The sequence below is a fragment of the Aplysia californica genome, unplaced genomic scaffold (genome assembly GCF_000002075.1).
Source record: "Aplysia californica isolate F4 #8 unplaced genomic scaffold, AplCal3.0 scaffold00181, whole genome shotgun sequence".
Taxonomy (NCBI): Eukaryota; Metazoa; Mollusca; class Gastropoda; order Aplysiida; family Aplysiidae; genus Aplysia; species Aplysia californica.
This window is the reverse complement of record NW_004797451.1, coordinates 1,018,894-1,041,469: the sequence shown is the minus strand read 5'-3', so window position 1 is coordinate 1,041,469 and position 22,576 is coordinate 1,018,894. Positions and strand designations below refer to the sequence as shown.

General features: G+C 39.6%; 2 protein-coding genes across 2 annotated transcripts in view; one reads left to right on the top strand and one right to left on the bottom strand.

The window, feature by feature from the left end:
- Positions 1–1,579: 1,579 nt before the first annotated feature.
- On the bottom strand, positions 1,580–18,990 carry LOC101847957. The gene is made up of 19 exons (XM_005098387.3): positions 18,812–18,990; positions 17,415–17,552; positions 16,278–16,364; positions 15,533–15,776; positions 14,677–14,788; positions 13,867–14,029; positions 13,070–13,175; positions 12,202–12,343; positions 11,347–11,479; positions 10,823–10,921; positions 9,755–9,866; positions 9,250–9,314; positions 7,909–8,074; positions 7,134–7,252; positions 6,399–6,476; positions 4,830–4,930; positions 4,083–4,230; positions 2,780–2,838; positions 1,580–1,971 (listed from the first exon to the last, which is right to left on the bottom strand). The coding sequence occupies exons 1-19, from the start codon at positions 18,869–18,871 to the stop codon at positions 1,806–1,808; spliced, it is 2,298 nt and encodes a 765-aa protein (XP_005098444.1). The 5' UTR covers positions 18,872–18,990; the 3' UTR covers positions 1,580–1,805.
- A 539-nt stretch (positions 18,991–19,529) lies between these two features.
- Positions 19,530–22,576, top strand: part of LOC101853316 (methylcrotonoyl-CoA carboxylase beta chain, mitochondrial) — a gene marked incomplete in the record, with an annotated part of 10,836 nt that continues 7,789 nt past the window's right edge. The window contains 2 exon segments of the mRNA XM_013082569.2: positions 19,530–20,282; positions 22,264–22,442. Coding sequence (XP_012938023.1) covers positions 19,664–20,282; positions 22,264–22,442 — 798 coding nt within the window.

Below are 22,576 nucleotides of genomic sequence, written 5' to 3'. Positions count from 1 at the left end.
AAAGTAGAATTGTAAATGGGCTGATCCAACAATGTCATGTTCATAACTGTGCCTGAACTACAACAGGGAACTGCTGCTTTTTCTTTCCTAATCCTTACTATCGTCATTTTCCTCTACTTCTTTAGTATGTATGTCACACTATTGTGACCCGCTATTTCCGGGGTGCCTTGATAGTCGAAGCAGACATTGTGCTGTTGAAGCAAGAGAGGTGAGCAGAGAAAGTCTGATTCCCTGTAAGTGTAAGGACTTCTCTGTTGACATCCACCCCTTGGCACTTATATGACCTTATACTTATGCAGTTGCGAGCGCCGTAAAACCTCTACTAAAACAAAAACGAACAAACAGCCACTTCCCATTTCCTCCCTTGCTTTGAAAAAAAAACTAAAATGACACTGTGTAAGATGTCCACTTGATTTGCAGTGTGCACAGGGCAGTACTTGTAATAAAAACCAAACTGGTACATAGCACTAGATAACACTTTCAAACCCCCCCCCCCCCGGATGCCTTTGATTTGAAGCCAACTTCTGCAAGGACTTGGTATCGAGATAAGATTATGAAACAAATGATTACGTCTTTAGTCAAACAATATGCTTTCTTTCAGTCGACAATTTTCTTCATATTTCTATCGCATCTCAACTGTGGCAAGCAAGATGTCCCTCGTTAAAACTGTACAAAATAATAAATAATAATAAATTACACTTTTATTGATCCTAGAAGGGCAATTTGGTATACACATTGGCAAACATACATACATACATACACATCAATACATGCACAAATACATATATAAATACACAATATTACACAGGTACAGAACAAGTTCACAACCATGCCATTGCTGGTCGCCACTGTGCAGCACCCTGTATTTTGAGCCTAGGTTGTCGTGTCTTGCTCAAGGACACACTCCAGTGACCACCCATCGAAACTCTGTGTCACTGACACTTGCTTTACATTACTTGAGTCTGAACTCACTGCTCACTTAGCCACTGGAGCCACATATTGCCGCTAGTAGTAGGGTATCTAATTGAACTTTAACCCTGGATTCCTACTCATTAAGTAAGGAGAAAAAAAGAGAACACCCCACCCCCTCTGTTAACTCCTGGCTTTTGTGACCATTTTCACGGTGAACTTATTAAAAACTAAAAGATGACGTAGAGGAAGAAGTAATGATGAGCATGCATTGGCGATCTAATTTATACAGATCAATCGGCTAGATGATCACAGGAATACCTGAGCCATGAAGAAAATTTCCCCCCGATAGGTGTTATCTTTGATCACTCTGACTCAGCCTACTTTTCCAGCTTTCTCCAGGGGTTCTTTTTGGTGAGTTCATTTTCACCCATTCTTACGTTTTCATGACCATTACGGCTGAAAATGAAATTCCTGATTTCCCTTTGGAGTGGGAACCCTGTTTATACAGACAAAACCAAAAACCCTTTCATGATATCAGCTGGAATACATAATATTCTGTCCCCGTCGTTTTATGCTAGAAAAATTCTGAAATCGTGCAAACTGAGCCCAAAAATGTGAAATTATGCAATCCTGTTAATTTTAACAAAGAATGATAAAGTAAGGAAAATAATCAGAAATTATGCAAAAAATGATCAAATTTTGCTAAATTATGCGGGGTGCATAAAACCACGGGGACAGCTTATTGAGCGCCAACAGATTGACTTCAACAACAGTTTTAAAACAAAAAAAGTCATAATCTTTCTTCCGGTTAACAAGGATTGACTTAATACCATCGTAATCTTTCGTCTTTCTTCCGGTTGCAAGGATCGATTCAACACCATCATTTTGTGTCTCTACTGTTGTGCATCCATTTTGACGATGAGATCGATGAGAAAAGGTTTAACCAATCCAAAGGGAACGCTAGTAGATCCTTGAGAAAACACGCTGGCCGCAGACAGCGACAACTGTTGTTGGCGAACTTCTGGGTTCTGAGCAGCAACGGCAGCGAAGGAAACGAGACTGGGGAGGGAAATAAAGCAGAAAAATTGTCAATATCTGTCAATGATGTTAATATAAGATAAGATTTTATTGATCTGCTGAGGCATGGTAAAAACATACATGCCAACATACTCGTCCACACACAAACACATTCACACACTCACAAACTCATTCACACACACATAAATACTCTCTCTTTCTCTTATACACACACACACAAACACATTCACACACACACATACACACTCTCTCTCTCTCTCTCGTACACACACACACACACACAAACACGAAAACACACACAAACACATTCACACACAAACTCACACTCTCTCTCTCTCTCTCTTGCGCATGCACACACACACACACACACACACACAAACACACACACACACACACACACACACACAAATAAATATTGGGTGGACATACAAAACTATGTTATTATCACACACTTGACAATGACTGAATAGCTCGTACTGATGATGACCGTATGATTTTATACCAGTAGGTTCTTGCTTTTAAAAGTATACTCAAATGTTTCCTTCAGACGGATGTTTGCACAGGACAAAAGCAAACCATGACTGAGGCACCAAAAGAGTAGCACCAAATTTTAATGACAGCTTATACAACATGAAATAGGCATGCTCTTTAAAAGATATGTGGACTATTTTACCACACAGAACAGAGAGCACACTGCCTTTATTCTATGAGTAGAATTTATATGAGATTGAGATAATGCTGTTTTTTAAAATTTATTAATAAATTATCAAATATAGATACTATTTTTTTCTTTAAATGTCTCTCATATATAATACATCATGTCTCTTACCTTTTCCACGAGGGCATGATGGAGACAAGATCCCCCACGTAGTCTGACAGCACCTGGCCCTGAGAAAAAAAAAAAAAACTTAATTAAAGAAAAACGTGATAAAAAGTCTTAAAAGCAAACAGTTGCAACAGTAATACTTACACATCATATAGTCACTTTTAAAAAAGTTTGTTAGTAAATGACAGTGAAAATGACTGCGTGTTTCACATCCTGAAAAAAAATTGCATAGATTTAATTTGTATACTAAGCTCTTATGATATCTAATGAGTATGTGATGTGTTATGCGTCATTTAAAGAGTACATTATGAGTCAATCTCACAAGTGTTGAGGCCCCTCCAGCATGTCAGAAATTCACCTTGAACTTGTGTGTTACGACGCAGCGGAGTCAGGCGCTCGTCAATTTTTGGGCATGTGGAGTTATTGGTATCACCTGAAAGCTGATTTATTTGCCTTGCTTCTAATGAAATAAATATCCATTTATCTTGAATAGAACTCATGATATTTGCGATTGAAGGAAGTGAGGTTGCCTGGTTTCAGTTGTGAAATTAGCTAGAAAATTGCTGCTAAAGTTTGGTAACTCCAATAGCTAAAGAGTCTTTGAAAACTGAAATATTTTGAGCCTTTAACCAATGTTTTTCAGTAAATTTCACATGGAAATGTGTTTTTATATGGATGTAAAAGAGCTTAGGCCAAAAATTAAAAATTTGAGAAAAAAAATATCCAAACTGGCGGAAAAATGCCTGTTTCTCCGAGTCATTATTTTGACGAGCGCCTGATTTCACCATGCTGCCTTACATATTATACATGCAACCTACAAAAATTGTCCGACTTTGGAGTCAAAGTATACCCCTCTTATTACACATGAGGACTTGTTACAGGCCAATACAAACATGTACAGTGCAGTCCGCTTAAACTGAAATCTGCGAGACAGCTGGGTTTTTTTTGTGTGGTTAAACTGGGTTTTTGATTTAGAGAGGTAGCTAAAAAAGATCCTTTTTATTTTGATTCTTGCAAAACAATTTTGACTGTGACTATTTATAAAGTACCTGCCCTCATTGACCTGAGACCGAAGTCTAGGGTGTAGCTGTTATGCTCTTCACTGTCATTTGCAGGAGACCCTGGTTCAATTCCCAAATGGGGAGAAATTCTTATCAAGTATTTCCGTCCTTCTGCTAGGATGTTTTATCCCTCTCAGCCGGGGAAGGTCCTGACAGGCAGGCTTGGAAACTCGCCTCCTACATGATCTAAATTGTATCGATGGGGGTGTAAAAACGCCGAAATTAAAACATTTTTTCCAGCTGACCTGAGCCATGGCCTTGAGCGTGATGTACAGATAGGTGGGCAGCGTGTCCTCGTTGTGCGACTGCTCCTTCAGCAAGGTCACGGCCTCAGCCCACAGCTGGTGCCGCATGAGTTCCTTCAGAGCTTGCTCCACGCTGTTCTCCGCCCCACTGGGAATGGACGAGTCATCAGTCGACAGTGAACAAAAGTAACAAGTACAAATGTAATAAACATTAGTAGCATGATTAGTCTAAAGAAGTAAATAGCTTGTACAGTACAATCTGTTTTAACCGACTGGCGCCATCCCTCAACAGTAAACAAAAGTAACAAGTACAAATATATAAGTAAACATTAGTAGCATGGTTTGTCTAAGGTTGGAGTAAATAGCTCGTATATATACAATCCAACCTGTTTTAACCGACTACCTGTACAAGACAATCACCTGGACAAACAGCCATTTCCAATTTCCCCCTCGACTTTTTTTTTCAACATTATAATGACACTGTGTAAGACGCCCACCTGTCTAACACAACCACTTTTCCTCCTCGACAACGTGAGGCCGTCTTAGACAATTTCGACTGTAACACATTTTACACTCCCCTTCCAGATCAATATCGGATGCTCGTTAATATTGTCTTCTTTTCAGAGAATTAGCAGAGGTAGTTTCAGAAAAACTTCCTTCCCAATATCATTTGAGCTTCTGCCTGACCACAACCAGTGTGGCTCTTGTTTCAGAAAACCACCGGGTCAATATAAGTGTTCGTCCTACCTGGCTAATATGAGTTTAGTCCTGGCCACTTCGGCTGCTTGCGGATCACACGATGACTTGGTCTCGGGCAGACAATCGCAGGCTGCCTTGTAGTACATGAGCTGGAACACCAAGCAATGGAGAGTAAGTGGGTAAGTTTAACGCCCCTATCAACACTATTAGGTTATATAAGATTAAGAGTAAGTAAGTGTCTGGGTTTAGCATCCCTATCAACACTATTAAGTTATGCAAATTTAAGAGTAAGCAAGTGGGTGAGGTTAATATCCACACTATTACTATTAGATTATTTAAGAGGTGGGACCTCCGAATTTAAGTTAACAATCGTCTCTGATAGGACCAAGCCAAACGGGTTGAGAACCTTGAAAACTAAAAAAAGAAATTACTAGAGTTCTGGAATGCCCAATCTGGGATTCAAACCAGGGCCATCTGCTTCAAAGTCAAGTATGATGCCACATGAGCTAATGGAGCACCCAAGGAATTTGCGCCAAGCTCTGTAACAATTGCACAATGATAGTGTGGTCATGTTTTGATTGTGTACCTGAAGGACAAAAGTAAACTCTCTGTTTGTTAAAAAACAAGTGCAGAATTCGATCTGCAAGTCCTCAGGAAAAATCTGATTGTCCTTTATTTAAGACTTTACCCTGGTGTAATCCGGGTTCACTATGGCGCGACCTCAGTGCTTTCTTGTCGTATCTCCATTTTTAATAACAGTGAAAAGAGTTCATAACAAAGAGTGAGCTAAAGAAGAAGTCACATTTTCAATGTTAAAAAAAATGGAGATACGACAAGAAAGCACTGAGGTCCTGATTGGGCACACCACTTGACGCAATTTGAAACCAAACGAAACGCAACGCGAGAAAGGTGTGTGTGCATTCGACCAGAACCAGATTGGGGTTTTGCACTTCATTTGAGCGTTCATGGTGTGCACCAGCAAAGCAAAACTTTTATAGAGAGAGCAAAGAGTAGTGGCCATGAGTGGCTGGTCAAGGGTATTACAGTTTAAGCCAGTGTTTTACAGCGCTCGCAAGTGCATAAGGTCATACGAACGCACGGGACACATTAAACATTTTTCAGTAGGTAGGAAATTTGGAATTTTGCCTAGGTGGCGACCGAAGCCTAGTCTTATCGATGTTGGACCACAAAGGGATATTTAATGCCCACAACTTGCACACCGGACCTCTGAGACTTTTCGCCCTTATCTAAGAGGGCTAGGTGTTAGATCTTACCTACCATAAGATCAGGGCTGTGGCTGAAAGATAGCAGTAAGAAAAAGCCAAGGAGTAGCAGTAGAAAGGCTGCAGAAAGAGTCAGGAGCCCAGAGGAGGGGGCAAAGGAGGTGGGGGGTTGGGGGCAGAAAGTGGAGATGAAAGCATATATGACAGAACATTGTTAGAGAGCAGGAAAGGATGTGAAAGGTGAAAATTTTAGAAAAGAACATTTTCCCGTCGCTATCCGGATTCGAACCCGGCACCTATTGAATAAGAGGCAAACAACTTAACCTCTAGACCACAAGAACCCCCCAATTTACGTCTATGGAGGTAATTAGCTGACAGCAATAAGTCGACTTACTGAATGTTTTTTCCGGACAAACGCTGACACTCCCACGCTATGCTCGCTGGCCGACTCGGCACATTTCACAAAATTGAACTGAGGAAGAAAGCTCAATATGAAGTAGCAATAAACAGGATTTGATGTTTGTAAACATTTGTTATACGTGCTCTAAACGCTCTGTTTTATACATGTCTCCTCCTTTTTGTTTTTTATTCTTGTAAGATAAAAGCATTTCATCAATTTGCCACTTGTGATGTGACTCGTAGCTCATGTCTTAAAAATGATTGTCAGTCTTCTCAACTGGTTTTTGTTTAAGTGGAATTTAATTGAAAACAATCCGAATTAAAATGAAGTCTGCTTAAACCGACATCGCTGATCAGAAAACAGCGGCAAACTCACAGAAAGAAAACCCCTGATTTTTTCTTCTTATTGAACAACCTCTCTAAACCTAAAACCCGGCGAAACCCTAAATTTCTCAACTGTCTAGTGCCCTTTGGTTTATATAAAACTTAAAGTGCGAATGCTTATGGGACCAGATCTGTACCAAACTTTTGTTGTTGTTGTTGTTGCTTAATTTTGTTTCTTAATGGAAATTTGGGAATCAATATACTATTAAAGTACTAAATTGAGATTTCAAACATTCTATTTATATTGGCTTTTTAGCAACAATGGTGTAATAATTTCCATGTCAAGATTTTTGGTTGTGGTAAGTTGAGGGATAACACCTGACACGGGTGGAGAAGAACGACTCACAAGTTTGTGTGGGTGGAGAAGGAAGAGTAAACGACAGACGAACTCAAAGTTGGTGAGGTCGCCTCCGTCTTGACCCAGTAGTGCCTGCCACGACGCTATCTCACTCTCCACGAGCTCATCTGGTGACAAAAGAAAGAACGAACGTGTTAGGTCTAAGAGCTTTGCTAGGCGAATTAAGGTCTGTTTATAAACTTATTATAAGTTTATAAGTTACTGCTATGCCTTAAATACCAAAATAAAAAGTCAGGCAAGGAAAGGCTGCCAAATAAAAAAAAACAAAAAACTAAATGAAGGTGTGTTTACGCCAACATTAACACAATTCAGATATCTAGGGGACAGGCTTCCAACCCTGCCCATCAGGGCCATCCCAAGCTGACGGGGATATATACAGCATCCCAGAAGAAAGACTGAGATACTCGATAAAATGTTCTCCCCATTCAGGAATCAAACTCGGGCCTCCTGCATACGACAGCCAAGCGCCTAACCACTAAACCACAGACACAGTTATGTACCGTTGGCAACAGATACCATTGATGTACTTGTTTGTTTTAGTAAGAGTTTTACGGCACTTGCAACACAATAAGGTCATATAAGTGCCGAAGATTGGAGGTGTTACAAGAGAGTAACAAACACAAAAAAGAAGGACGAGAGATCAGGACGATAGATGATTTATAGGAAAGAAGAAGCATAAGCACACCAGAGCACCCGCCAACCACCGACATACATGTAAGCATGTAACCACACTAGAGCACCTGCCAACCACTCACTAATGTACCTTTGTCGATGGTGATTCCCTGACACAAGTAGTCCAGCAGACCTTGAGGGTAGACTTGAGAGAGCCAGACCAGCTTTGCGTGCCGTCCCGTCTTCCCCTCCCCGTCGTTGGCCATGAGGTCCTGGATAAACTTTTCTGTGTTTCTTCCCTCAGAGGATGGGCTGGGCTGAAATGTGCAGGGGAACATTAGTGAGAATTTTTTTCTTTTTCATCATCATAATAATAATTTTTAAAAAATGATAATAATAGTGATGAGGATAATAGTAAAAACAGTTTTAGTTTTAGTTGAGGTTTTACGGCACTCGCAACTGCATGAGGTCATATGAGCGCCAAGTAATTCATTATAAGTAATAATAATAAGAAGAATTTATATATAAGCAGGGGTAGACCCAAAGCATCATGCATGGAAAGCCTAAACAGACAGGAGCCAGGGAAAGATCAGGAAAATAATAAGCATTTTAGAGAGCAACTGAGCAAAGGAATGAACGGCAAGCCATGAGGGCTGATGTTTGTCACAGATCTGGCACTTGGTGACGGTGATGAGTTTATATGGCGTTTAATAATCCCTAGAAAGCTCTTAAGTGCAGTATAATGCAGAACTATTACTCAATACAACTGACAACTTAAAAGAAAGAATAAGTACATCGTGAGTGCACGCACGCACGCACGCACACACACACACACACACACACACTCACACATGCGCGCACATGCATACACACTCACACAGGCACATGCGCACACAACTCCCAGATCCACACACATTCTCACATATATAAACTTCTGGCAGAGGAAATGTGTTGCCCTTTGCTGTTTATGACCCCACTGAATTTGCCCCTGATCCAAAAAGTCTGTCCATCCCTGCTTGAGGCCAATGAGACATCCCCCCCCCCCCCCCCCCCACACACACACATCAAGAATAATACTGCTAATAATAAATAATTATATTTTTATAGCACATTTCTACTAAGACAGTGCTCAGAAACATAAGTTCCAACAGTGATCCTTTCACTCCCTCCTCATTTCTCTTGGTTTCTCTCTCTATCTCTTTGCACTCACTCTGTCTACAGTTTCATTAACTCTAATGATAAGCTTTCAATACATGTAAGCTTTTAGTTTTAGTTACAGTTTTACGGCACTTGCAACACGATAAGGTCATATAAGTGCCGAACATTAGAGGTGTTACAAGAGAGTAACAAACACGAAAAGGAGGGGAGACAAAGACGATAGATGTTTGATAGGAAAGAAGAAGCATAACCACACAAGAGCACCCGCCAACCACCCACATACATGTAAGCATTTGCCAAAGCAACCAAAAGGCAGACCAAAGTGGTACGGTACCTGTTTCATGTCCATCAAAGACTGCGACAGTTTCTCCAGCTTCCAGTACTCCTCCAACAAAGGGGCTGCTCAAAACAAAAACATCCATTGAGAGCAAAACAAAATAAAACAAAACAGTACAGTAAAAGGTGACCAATCAATCAAGTTTCTACCCAAGTCTTACTTTTGATCCATCCCCCCCCCCTCCCCCATCCACCAAAAGAAAATGATCTATATGACGCCTACTCCTCCCCCCCCCCCCCCCCTTTGTAAAATGGTTACCAACTTCCTTGATTGCTCGATTGTAGCTAGTTTATTACCCCAGCAGACCCTAGAATATTCAAAAACGTTCCAAGCTTCCCGGGAAGCATACAGTGCAAGCAGCCCATTAAGCACTCGAACACTAACAAGCTGACAAGATTTTTCGCTGTCTGTAGCTGGGTACCCATTCCCACCGGGGTGAAGTGAGGAAATTTCTTGTAAAGTGCCTTCTTAGATTAAATAAAAAACAAGTAGGTCAACTCACAAACAGTTTGAGCCAGCTGGGAATGGTTCTGAGCCATGTTGCCAGATGACCAAGTTTCTCTCAGCTTGTGTATCTCTTGAGTCATCTCGCTGTCATAAACGTCCAGTCTTTGCTGGAAGGAAAAGAGAAACGAAGAACCGCACTGTAGCAGCCAGACATGTTTCAAAACAAAGTGAAAGTTGCACTGTATATTCTCAAAGAAAAATATAGGGCACTGTATATTTTCAAAGAAAAATATAGGGCACTGTATATTCTCAAAGAAAAATATAGGGCACTGTATATTTTCAAAGAAAAATATAGGGCACTGTATATTCTCAAAGAAAAATATAGGGCACTGTATATTCTCAAAGAAAAATATAGGGCACTGTATATTCTCAAAGAAAAATATAGGGCACTGTATATTTTCAAAGAAAAATATAGGTACTGTAGGCTTTTTTATGCCTTCATCGACACAATTTAAAGAGGATGTGGGCTTCGACCCTGCCTCCTGCATGCCAGGGCTAACTCGGGCGCCCTGCCTCCTGCTTGCCAGGGCTAACTCGGGCTGTGAGGGAAACAACATTCCCGCAGAAAGACTGAATATACTTGATAAAACTTCTCCCCACTCAGGAATCGAACTCGGGTCTCCTGTGTGCATGGCAAAGTGCCTATAACCGCTACATCACAGATGCTGGTCATCTTCAAAGAAAAACCCCCCACAGCCACAGACAAAATAACACAGTCAATGTTCAGTAAAAAGTAAAAGAAAAATCAATAAAAATTGCCAAACGGGTGAAAAAATGTCGCTTTCTTTGATTTCATTATTTTAATGAGTTCCTGATTTCGTCATGATGCCTCATATGAATTTTACATTTTTTCAATCTTTTTAGCTTGTATTGTGTGTGTGCCTGGGTGCGCACTCACGTTTTTGTAGGTGCATATACAAGTGTATGTGTATGTATACAGACAGGGAAAAGAATTTCTTGACATCGTATCATGAATATAACAAAAACAAAGTGGAAGCAAGTCTTCCTACACATAAAGTGTGCCTGAGCCACTGCCTGCACATCGAGACAACCAACAACAAACCTGATGTAAATGAGCCAGACGCAAGATGCCCGTCTGCAGCAGATTATCCTCGGGCAAGTTTTCCCCAGCTGTCTCTTTCTTTTTCTTGCTGTCTGAGCTCTGCAAAGATAATAGTAATAATAATGATAATAATAATAATAACAACTATAATATGATATGATAATAATAATAATAATAATAATAATAATGATAAAAATAATAATAATAATAATAATAATAATGATAAAAATAATAATAAAAATAATAAAGTAGATAATAGTTATATTACTAACAGTGATGATAATTGTAAATAAAAATAAATAACAAATCCTTATAATATTCATACTTACAACCATAAAAGTGATGGTGTCAATAATAATGATAAGTAAGAAGTTCATAAGTTTTCTTTGGCATTAGTAAGATCATCAAGAGCAATAAATTGACTTCTGTACCCTGGCCCCGAAAAGTATCAAGAATGTTTTTTACCTACTGGCAAGTAGCCGTGCATTCTATGCAAAATCAACGAGAGTGACACTCCCACGTACCTGAAGCAAGACCAGGCTGCTCGACGTGAGGATCCACGCCAGATAAGCCGGGGAGTTGCTGGTGATCACATCTTGCGGGGAACTTAGGCCGTCGTACGCGCAGTGCACCGACTGGTCCTTTAAGGGGATGATGCTGTGGAAGGGGGATAGATGTGTCACCACAAGATGGAATTTTTTTTTCCACTGTCCTTTTGTGTATAGCTAATGTATGGTTGTGAAAGTTCTTCTTTATGTGGTTAAACTGGTTTTTCTTGTTTCTGTGAAATATTTTTTCTTGTGTGAATGATTATGTGATTGGTGTAAAGCGCTCAGAGCTTATACTAGTATGGGATAGAGCGCTATATAAATGCAATCTATTATTATTATTAATCGGGCACTCCTCAAATAGTGGGCATATGGAGTTATTGGTTTCATCTTAAAGCTTGTTTAATTGTCTTGCTTTGGATGAAAAAAAAATTACTCATCTATTTTGAATAGAAATCAAGGTATTTGAGATATCTGTGATATAAGGAGGAGGTAGGGGTCACATGGTGCTAGAGATAAAATTAGCAAGAAAATGGCCAGATCAACGCACTGGATGGCTTAAGTATCGCAGAATGTATAAAGGCAGCTGGTGACCATAAGCAACGTCACGTCATGTCACTGCACGTCAACCTTTTAAGTCAGAGATGACACCTCCAGGTAGCCAGGTACCAGTGATGCTGATGACAAAAAATTAACAAGGAGGAAAATCATCGGCGCCCAGACTTTTATGAGACTCGGTAGGACGCCAGATAGTTGAGAAATTTCCTGGGAAGGCTAAAAGACCTGGAATTCCTCAGATCCGAGGAAGATTAGCATCACTGAGGTACTTACTATAGCTTTTCCTGGCACACCAGGCCCAGACAAGCTCGACACAGAAACCATTGCCTTTTCTCAACCACAGGAAGTTTCTCCATGGCCCGCGACAAATCAACGACATTCCTTGTGATTTTCCAAGCTCTCGGCTCGCCAGGAACTGTAGAATACAATGCACAAACATTGAGAGGAGTTGAAGTTTTAGTAAGAATATTACACCACCCTTAAATCATATAAGTAGCCTACCAAAGAATAGTGATGTCACTAGAGACTAACACTAACATACAAAGAAAAGAAGGAGGAGAGAAAAGGATGACAGACACTAGTATTTGATAGGATGGAAGGAGTAAACCACATAAAAGCACATGAAGCACGCAAGTCATAAAGTCATAAGGGGAAAGTGTATAATCTACCACAGCACCTTTCATCATTCTGTACAGGATACTTTTGCTAACCCTAGCACTAGCACACAGTAAAAGGTGAAGAGGGGAACAGTACAAATGAGAATAGGATACACTATAAATGTGAATATGACGCATTAAACATGAGAATAAGACACATTAATGTGAATATGAAACATCAAAAATATGAAAAAGACATAATAATGTGAAAATGACGCATTAAAATTTTTAAAATGTGAACAATACAGCGTCGCAGCATATGTAGAAGACATGTGAAAATGCCCTCAGATGACAGTACATACAGTTGAAACTGTCCAACACAGCCACCTATTTGTCAAGGAGGAAAGTGGTTGTCTTAAACAGTTGGACGTCTTTGATATTGTCATTACGATGAAAAAAAAAATACAAGCAGGGGAAGCTGAAAGAGGTCGTTTGTACAGGTGATTATTTTGGACAGGTGGCCAGTAAAGCAAGGTTGACTATACCTTTACTGTATGTAAAAATTTCCAGCTGTCCCGAGGAAGAGAGAGCTGCCGCCTGCTTGTTGGAGCGGTCAGTTTGGACACCCAGGTCTCCCCCACCCGGCTCCAGCTACAGACAAGAAGATAATAATAATAAAAATAATAATGATGATGATAATGATAAAAATAATAAACTTATAATAATAATGGTAATAAAATAATAATCATGTAAATAATTTCTACAGCACCCTCTCCCACATAATATATCTCTAGATTTTTTACAATACCTCCATCTTAACACAACATACACCTGAATGAATATGTGTACGTATATACACTCTTTGAATTCATTCTTTTATATAAGCCAGTTGACAAAAAGCCCTTCAACATCATGCTCTCATGAGAAAAATAGAAGGCACAAGAGGCAAAGGTAGACCAAGAATAATTTAAAGGGCTTAAACAGACTAGGGAATATCCTTTCTTTTGATATAAAAATACCTATCTGTCTTGACTAGATGTAAAGATATTTGCGATTAAAAAAGGAGGGGATAGCCTGGTGTCAGAGGTAAAATTAGCGAGAAAATAGACGCTAAAGTTTGGTGACTTCCAAAGATTGCCTTGGAAATTGCAAATTTACATTTTTTGTGCCTTTCATAAAATTTTTTCATATAAATACACACGGAAATATGTGTTTTTAATGGAAATACCAATTTTTTAATTTGATAAGATTCCCAACAGGCAGAAAACATTTGTTTCTTCGATTTCCTAATTTGAACGAGCCCACTAACTTCACCAGGATGCCACACAATGATAACAATGACCTTGATCAGAGTGGAGAGTTGCGTCATGGCCATCTCCTGGAAGTCTGAGGGTCCGAGGAAGGAGGAGAGTGGTTTGTCCACTGTCTCGTTGCCGATGTACAAGGTCAGGGAATAGTGCTTGCAGCTGAACGTCGCGTACACTGTCACTTGGTCTTTGTTATACCTGCAGCAGACATATAGAGAAGACATACAGCATGTGACCATGAGGAAGGTGACTACATCCAAGTAAAACTTCCAAACTTATATGTTTTATTGATCCATATTAAGGCAGCATCCAGGGAAAAAGGAGCAGAGGCAGACCGAAGAAGAGTTGCGAGGACAACATCAAGGAGTGGACAGGCCTGGAATTCAAAGACACGCTCAGGAAAGCTGAAGACCGGAAGGAGTGGAGGAAGTTGGTGGCCAAATCTTCAAAAGCACCCCGATGGACATCCGGTCTACGGGATAGGTGAAGGTGAAAGGTGAATCAAGATGCAAAGATTCAGCATCAACACAGAAATGCATTCAATACATTCCCACTCAATACTAGACATACAATGAAGCACAACTTACTCACACAAGTGTACTCATATGAGGCAATTGCACTCTCAGATTGTTAATCTTTTACATCCCCACTGCCACAATTAAGGATGCTGGTAACTTTGGCAGGGTCCTACCTCAATGTCACTAGCCTACAGAAAGTGAACAGCTCAGAGTGAGAGTGATATCCAAACCTGAACTATTGCAGCAGAGACCTCTTGTTTGTAGTACCGTCCCGCAAATCCGCTAAATATAATCATAACCGCGGTCATAACATGAACAAAAACAAACCTTGTGGTCAGGAAGACAACATCGTCTGTCATTGTTTCCAGATCAAACGGAGGGCAATTGTGGAGGATGATGTCAGATTCCTTCCCCTTGGATGAGTTCAAGTTCACAAATCCTGAGGAAATAGAGCATGATCATTATCAGTTTCCAAGTTTGTTCCAGTAAAGATAAGCACATTGACACAGCAGCGATCAGTGAATGCTCTGAAAAAGTGAGGCAGACAGACAAAAACAACATAGGGAAAGAAATTAAGGAAGACCTACGAGAAGCACAATGCTGTTTATTCTTTACTAAATTATTCGTTTTAGAACTTTGTTAGCGGACCTAAGGCTTATATAAAAAAGTGCAAGCCACAACTTGTCAGACATTCATGGTTTTCTTTTCTTCGATAGAAGATATGTGAGAAACTTAGTCAAGTAACATGGGTTAATATAAATTTCCTGAGAATGAGTAGATAAACAAAGGTACTTGACAAACCTGCAGGACATGTTTTCTTGCATAATAATAGTAATCATAAAACTACTACTACTACTACTACTACTACTACTACTACTACTACTACTACTACTACTACTACTACTAATAATAATAATAATAAGAAGAAGAAGACGAAGAAAAAGAAGAAGGAGGAGGAGGAGGAGGAGGAGGAGGAGGAGGAGGAGAAGAAGAAGAAGAATTTATACAGCATCAAATCCCTAGAAGGCTCTGAGCGCTGTAGAATGCAAAGCTATCACTCAACTGACAATCAAAAGAATGAAAATGCACATTGTGAGACATTGTGACACACACACAAACACAAACTCATACACACACACAAACACATACAAAATGTACTGGCAGATGATAGTGAGGAACAAACCTGCGGGAAAAGTTTTCTTGCACACTCTGTACGTGTATGGCGAGGATGGCATCTCCGACAACTCTGTAGGGGAAGTTGATGTCTGTTGTTTTTCACACCAGATTAACGACCTCGACTTCGGGGCATACGTGGCACTCATGAGTTCACATGGGTCGGATGACGAAGAGATGTTTAACTCAACAAGTCGGGACCACGTGGAGTCATTTTCAAATTTGAACAAGTAGGTATGACTGGATCTACACACCTGGAGATTTGGAGAGAGAGAAGAAATAAATCACAAATCGACGCAATAATAGAACTATCTTCTTACAATCCGATGAAAACAAGATCAAAGATATGATATGGTAAAATTTTTACAAAATTGAATAACTGGTTCCTGAAACATTTTTTAACCCATCATAATCCCCAACTTCATAAAAAATCTCTTCTCGTTATAAAATGTAGCATACAATACTTCCATTCTGATTGTCTATATCAAGTGAATCCTTCACCAATAACATTATTAAAAGAAATTGAAACATGATAATATGATAATCAGGTTCAAGTTGACAGCACTAAAAAAATCCAGAATATGAGAAAATGATTCTTATTCGGGCATGTAGTTAAGTATGTTGGGCACTGGTAACATTGAAAATGCTGAATGTAAATGCTTTACACGTCTATGAGAGGGAGGAGAGGGGATAGTTATATCTAAGAAGATGTTCTACCATGAGGAATTTTGATAATGTAATAGAAAACAACTCACAATGATTGCTATGTTATCTGCAGCCATGAAGATGTTGATGATGGGAGAGGGGATGTTGGACAGGTCCAGGGTGCCACTGTCAAAAGCCTGAAACAGAAAAAAGGAGCAGAGTTAGGTAAAAGTAATTGTACGGGTGTAACGCCCCACCCCTGTCAACACTATTACGTTCTTAAGGAGGCAGGCTCTCCAAATTTAACACCCATCTCTGACAGGACTTTCCTCTTTAGTGACACAAGGAATAACTACACAATAGAGATGTCCCAAGACAAACTGAACTGTACACAAAACACTTCACACTTCAGTGACCAGCAATTTTGTGGCAGACAGATTTGTCAGGACTGTGGCTGCAAACTATACCATAGACACTTTCTGAGAAAACATTTACCCATCACCTAGATAGGAATAATTACAGTTTGTAACACGTTTGCAGAAAATGGATTAGACAAAGAAAGTTAGACATGTTTGTGTTTTTAACACTCTTCAAAGTGAGTATTCTCCTTGGTGGTTCTGAAAAGTGCACAGCTGGGAAGAAAGCACAGTACAGTACGCACATAGCAAACAGATTTTCAGGTCCTAAATTTTTTCATAAAACATGATGTATTTTCTTTGTATCTAAAACATGCTACATAGCGAAATTCGTACATAACAAAAAGAGTTCTGCATCCTGCTGATTTTACAATGAGCATGTATGCTAGACTGTATATTGGCTGGTCAGCAGTCATTCATCTGACAGGTGTTGGCTTTCGGTCAGCGTTGGACTCTTCTGACACAATGTACACGCACTTTCCAAGTACTTGATGCTTGAAACAATTAGAACGACACAGATTGTTGAGACTAGATACGTGTATAGGTATGCTATACACAGGCTTTTCCCTACATTGAGATGAAAGTAAGTGTGATGTACGTTCACACAAGAAGAACAAACACATCTTTACTGGTAGGAGTCTTACCGTACTTTTCAGATCTCGAGGTTATTACAAAATGAGCTTCCCATAAGTTGGCTAGATGTTTGAACAAGACGAAGGCCAAACGCAGTGTTGCCACATGAGAAATAGTAGACTTTTTAGTATACAAACACACACATAGGGATATCGGTAAGACATAATTATATTATATTCCAAAGAATGCCGTACTTACATGCTGGTGAGTGACTGGCTTACAGTCAAAAGTAAACAGCTTGTGCCCATCATTTGTTGTGATGAAGATGTGGCCCGGATGATGCCACACCTGCGTTATGTCTCCATACAATCTCCTGTGCACCAGCTCAGAAAAAAGCTGAAATCAATAAAGCAACAGAAAAGGTTATCAACTTTGTGAAGAATTATTAGATCTTAAAAAAAAAAAAAAAAAGAAACATTTTCAAAACAAAGCGCTGTGACAGAAGCTCAGAACACTTTGGCATTTATAACTGTATAATAATAATACATATAGCCTGATAGTGTATAGTGAGTCTTCATAAATGCTCACTAATCAAACTTTGCCATTAAACTACTGTCGACCAACTGTATTTTTAACAATAATCATGAGCAGATTATCATTTATATGCTTGCAAACAGTTGTTCAACACAACACAATGTTAAATCCTGTAATTTTTTGCATTATATTTCAATCAACATCTCTAGTTTTCAAAACGTACCCATGCTATGCTTCCTGTAGGCTGTAGTGTTGTCCAAAAAGACAAATAGTGTTCAAATAGCACTTTGTTAAAGAGCATTTAAAAAAAAAAGAAATGTTGATTGATAACTTCCCCAGTTACTTTTTGTCCCTTTTCTTTCAAATTCTGTGTTTCTCCTCCTATGATTTATTCACTGATCCAAGTTAATTGACTTCTCAACACCTTGACATTACAGACATAATATTTTCTTCTCTTTGGGGGATTTTATTCTATATCTTTATTATAAATGTCCCTGGTCCTTCTCCATGCACACACCCCCCAAGCAGTCGATGATGAAACCAACCTCGCATCCCCTACTAGTGACGTAGCCCATCACGCGCTAAGCGGCAAAGAGGGCCCGCCACGGCGCGGACAAAAGCCCAAATTTAGAGGAAGTGCAATATTTTGGTAGTAGAGAATCTTTGGCATTACGGCACGGAATTGCGAGCATAACAAAGTTATGATACACCTTGTATGCACTTGCGTGCTTATAGCAAAAAAAGCATATTGGTGCACACAATTGCATGCGTATAGCAGTATAGCAAAAAATGTGTTGGTGCATGCCATTGCATGCGTTTAGACACTCCCAATCGCAACGCGGAGTTTCAAATCAATAGGCACTTCGTAAAATAATAGGCTACCGGTACCCTGGTTCGAGGTTCATATCTTCACTCCCACTTCTTGTCGTAGGGAACTACATTTTTTATTTTGTTTTGCTTCTATTTCAATTCAACTCAAACTGTTGGGAAACTTTCTCGGTCTTCAGAAAGGACCCATCTACAAAACAAACAATATAAATGTCAACGTCCACGCCCACCCACCCACAATGACCGAAGGCAAGGTATACACCAGGAGCACCAAAACCAGGAAGTTACTTTACCTCTTCCCTGCATAAGGGCAACACAGATGTAGCATCGTGGACGTTGACGTCAAAATCCATTACATGAGATTCGCAGTCGAAAATAACAATGGAAGTTGAGAGGATAGAACAGCTTTTATTATAACACAGACATCATCTGACTTCCACTTTCTTTTCGTTTGTTTACTGCCGACTATGAAAGTTTCCGGTTCATTGCGGTGTATCTCAAATTAAATACATACCACAGAATTCTATGTTTTGTGGCACACACTGATGTGGGAAGGTCAAATTATTTTTATGATTTTGTGTCATATCTTATTGATAAATAAAACACTTTTGTTCAATATCGATAAAAGCCTACTGGTATCATCTTTTCATGATTCATGCTTTTTACTCAGTTTCCACTGGACAGGGTGCCCTCTGAGTATATTTTAATTTTTGAATCACAGAAGGGGCTGCCCGCCGCAGGTACGTGCAAGATACTGGGACATCTGTCAACTTGTGCTTTCTGAAATTAAATATATTTTTGGCTTACTATCACTTTATGGCTTACACTGATATTACGATCTCGTCCAGAATTTTTTGGACAGATATTTGATACAAAAGCAACCAAGACCTCATCATTCTCATCTCCGCATTCGTCATAATTATTATAAGGATACACTTGCAACCAGAGCACCGTGCCCGGTTGAGAGGGCATGAACTTTGTTCCACACAAACAAATCCAGTAACCTGAGAGTAACCTCAGGTCCCCACTCTCCGGCATTCCGGTCAGTGTGTAAGTTGTAGTTGTTCTTGGTGAAAGTTGAAAGTATCGGAACGGACCATAACATTATAGATGCACAGTTTTTCTCTTGCAAAAGAATTCCATAAATGAGGATGGCGACGAGATTAGGGTCGGTTTATCTCGTTACTCCTAGAGGCAGAGCTGGTGATCTCAGATGTTTAGCACCCACCATCAGCAGACCAAATTCTTCATTGTCACTGAGATTGAGATTCCAGCAACCGCCCTGCATAAGTAAATGCTACAGCAGGCTTGCGTCTTATCAAAGACTTTTGATAAAAAATGTTAGTAGCTGCAATAGGAACTCTTTTCTTGCTGGTGATAGGCTGCACGGATTTGCAGCACTCTTTCAAAGGCACATAAGACTTTATAGTCCTAGCAAACCAAGCCCAAATGCTCGTGCCAGCTCCAAGCCTCTACGTGTTGTTGAGGAGGACAAAGCTGCAATAAACATTAACAGTCCACAAAGTGTGAAGAACTCTGCTTGTTTTAAGAAAACAGAAGATATGTACAGACAAGCCGAAGCTGTTGCTCTGGCAGGGGGAGGAGAAAAGTCTATGGAAAGGCATGTAAAAAAGCATGGGAAGATGATGGTAACTGATAGAGTAAGGGCACTTATTGATGATATGGACGACTTCCTTGAGCTGTCTCTGATCGGTGGAGTGGGTATGCCTTATGGACATGTCCCTAGAGCCAATTATCTGAATGGTATGTGGATCAATTAGTACGGTATTTTTCTACTTTCCCACCCCTTTCACATTTACTGTACTATAGAATGTGTCCATTTTCTATGATATTATTATTGAAACGCTGAACTCGAATATCGACTTCATTTCCATCGCAAACAATAGTTTTAAAAATAATTGACGGTTTATAATGGAACTTTATCACACGAAGCCTATCGCGGAGGGGGTTCAGGGGGGCATGCCTTCCTGAAGTAAGAAAAAAAATAGGCCTTATTTCTCCGAACATTCGGGAAAATAAACTTGAACTTTATTTCTCCGAACGGTTTCCATTCTCGAGATTTGTTGATAATAATTGCGAATGGAGTGGCCCGTGTGGGTGTGCATGTGTGTGTGTGTGTGCATGTGTGTGTGTGTGTGTGTGTGTGTGTGTGTGTGTGTGTGTGTGTGTGTGTGTAAGGTGTGAACGGGGCGGGGCATGAAGGGGTTTTTTTTTACATGAAGGATTTTAGTTTTTGCTGGGTGACTAAATGCAAAATAGTTTTTTTGCCAAGTTCGATCAGTCTTGTTTTCTCGCAGTACCTTTTGAAGGTATTTTCAAATGAAGTATAGTCCGGGAACGTTGCCCCAACCGCAACTGAAGTATCTGAATATTCAGACATTTAAAAATCCCTATTTCTAGAAATTGAATTCGATGCAAAAATTGCTTCTTCCCAGTCCTCGCAGAATGGCAGACTGAAAGATGACGCCGAAATCTCGCAAAAAACCCCAAAAAATGTCGAGAACGGAAACCGTTCGGAGAAATAGAGTCCAAGTTCAATTTCCCGAATGTTTGGAGAAATAGTCACTTCGAAAAAAATATGGGGGGTTACAGGGGGGCATACCCTCCTGAAGTAAGGAATAAATATGGGGGGTTACAGGGGGGGGGGGCATACCTTGTTTTAAGTTTTAATTTATAATTTGATGTTTTGCTGTTGGCTTTAAATTTTCTTGAAAACAATTGATTTGTGACAGTTTTAGTGGCTATGTGTGATCTGCAACAAATAATACTGCAGTCTGACCCTCAAAGCAGAGCATTGTGTACCGGAGTGAAAGTGAAAATTTACCATTAGTACATTGTATATAGTCTATATTCTATTTTAATGATAATAATTTCAGCGCACTTTTTTGAGAGAACTATTGATTATCTCTTCCTTTTAAAGACCTTCCTCATATTATTCTTTAGTACACAATATTGATATGAATTGATCTGTCCCCGTTGTTTTATGCAAGAAAAATTCTGAAATTATGCAAACTGAGCCCAAAAATGTGAAATTATGCGATTCTGTTAATTTTAACAAAGAATGATAAAGGAAAATAATCAGAAATTATGCAAAAAATGATCAAATTTTGCTAAATTATGCTGTGTGCATAAAACCACGGGGACAGATTGATGTCAGGGAGTCAGGGATGGCTGACGAATGTGGTGTTGGTTTTCATTTTGTTAGGTCTCACTAGACTACAGTAGGATTTTGGCTGCACAGTGATCTTTTTTTGTCTTTCTGATCGCTTAGCTTATTATAACACCTTTTTTTTGTTGTTGCGCTAGTTCTGAAAGGAAAAGAGGAGGGGAGGGGATGATTCACATTTTGAAAGTCTTTTGGTGCTTGGAAGGTCATTTTGAGATCCTAAGATCATGAAAGTGGATGCAAATTTCAAGATTCTTCACACCAAAGTTGTAACAAGTACAGTCCCACTTTGAGTGCTGGACCCCCCCCCCCAAAAAAAAAAACAACAAAAACAAACAACAAAAAACAACAACCCTTAAACAAAAAACTACACTAATATTTCAACTAGTGGCCAGTATTAGCATCGTTACACAGTAAGTGCAACAAAATCCCTATATTCCAAGGTATGGGTTTCAGATTTATTTTGTGCTAATTCTTTAACACTTTTCGGTTCTTTTAAAAATGGCTTTTAAAGTCTATTGACATTATTTTTGTTGTTATCTGTCTCTTCTTTTCCAGGGATTGGAAAAATACATGGCACATATTGTATGGTTTGCGCAAATGATGGATCCTTTAAGGGTGGTGCGATATATCCTATATCTGTTACAAAAGGGCTACGCACCCAGGAGATCTGTTTTCAGAACAGAGTGCCTTCTGTCATGATAGTGGATTCGGCCGGAGGATTTTTGCCTCTGCAGGTCAGTTCCAGTTTCTGAAATGCTTCTCATACAGTGTGTGTGCTCATGTGTGTTGTGTCATTGCCTCTACATGTGTGGTTACATGTGTGTGTGTGTGTGTGTGTGTGTGTGTGTGTGTGTGTGTGTGTGTGTGT

Coding starts and splice junctions, on each gene's coding strand:
- LOC101847957 (XM_005098387.3), bottom strand. CDS start 18,871: ATGGATTTTGACGTCAACGTCCACGATGCTACATCTGTGTTGCCCTTA. Junction 9,867..10,822: donor GTCTGGCTCATTTACATCAG/GTTTGTTGTTGG, acceptor TTTTCCTTCCAG/CAAAGACTGGACGTTTATGA. Junction 1,972..2,779: donor ATCATGCCCTCGTGGAAAAG/GTAAGAGACATG, acceptor TTCCCTCCCCAG/TCTCGTTTCCTTCGCTGCCG.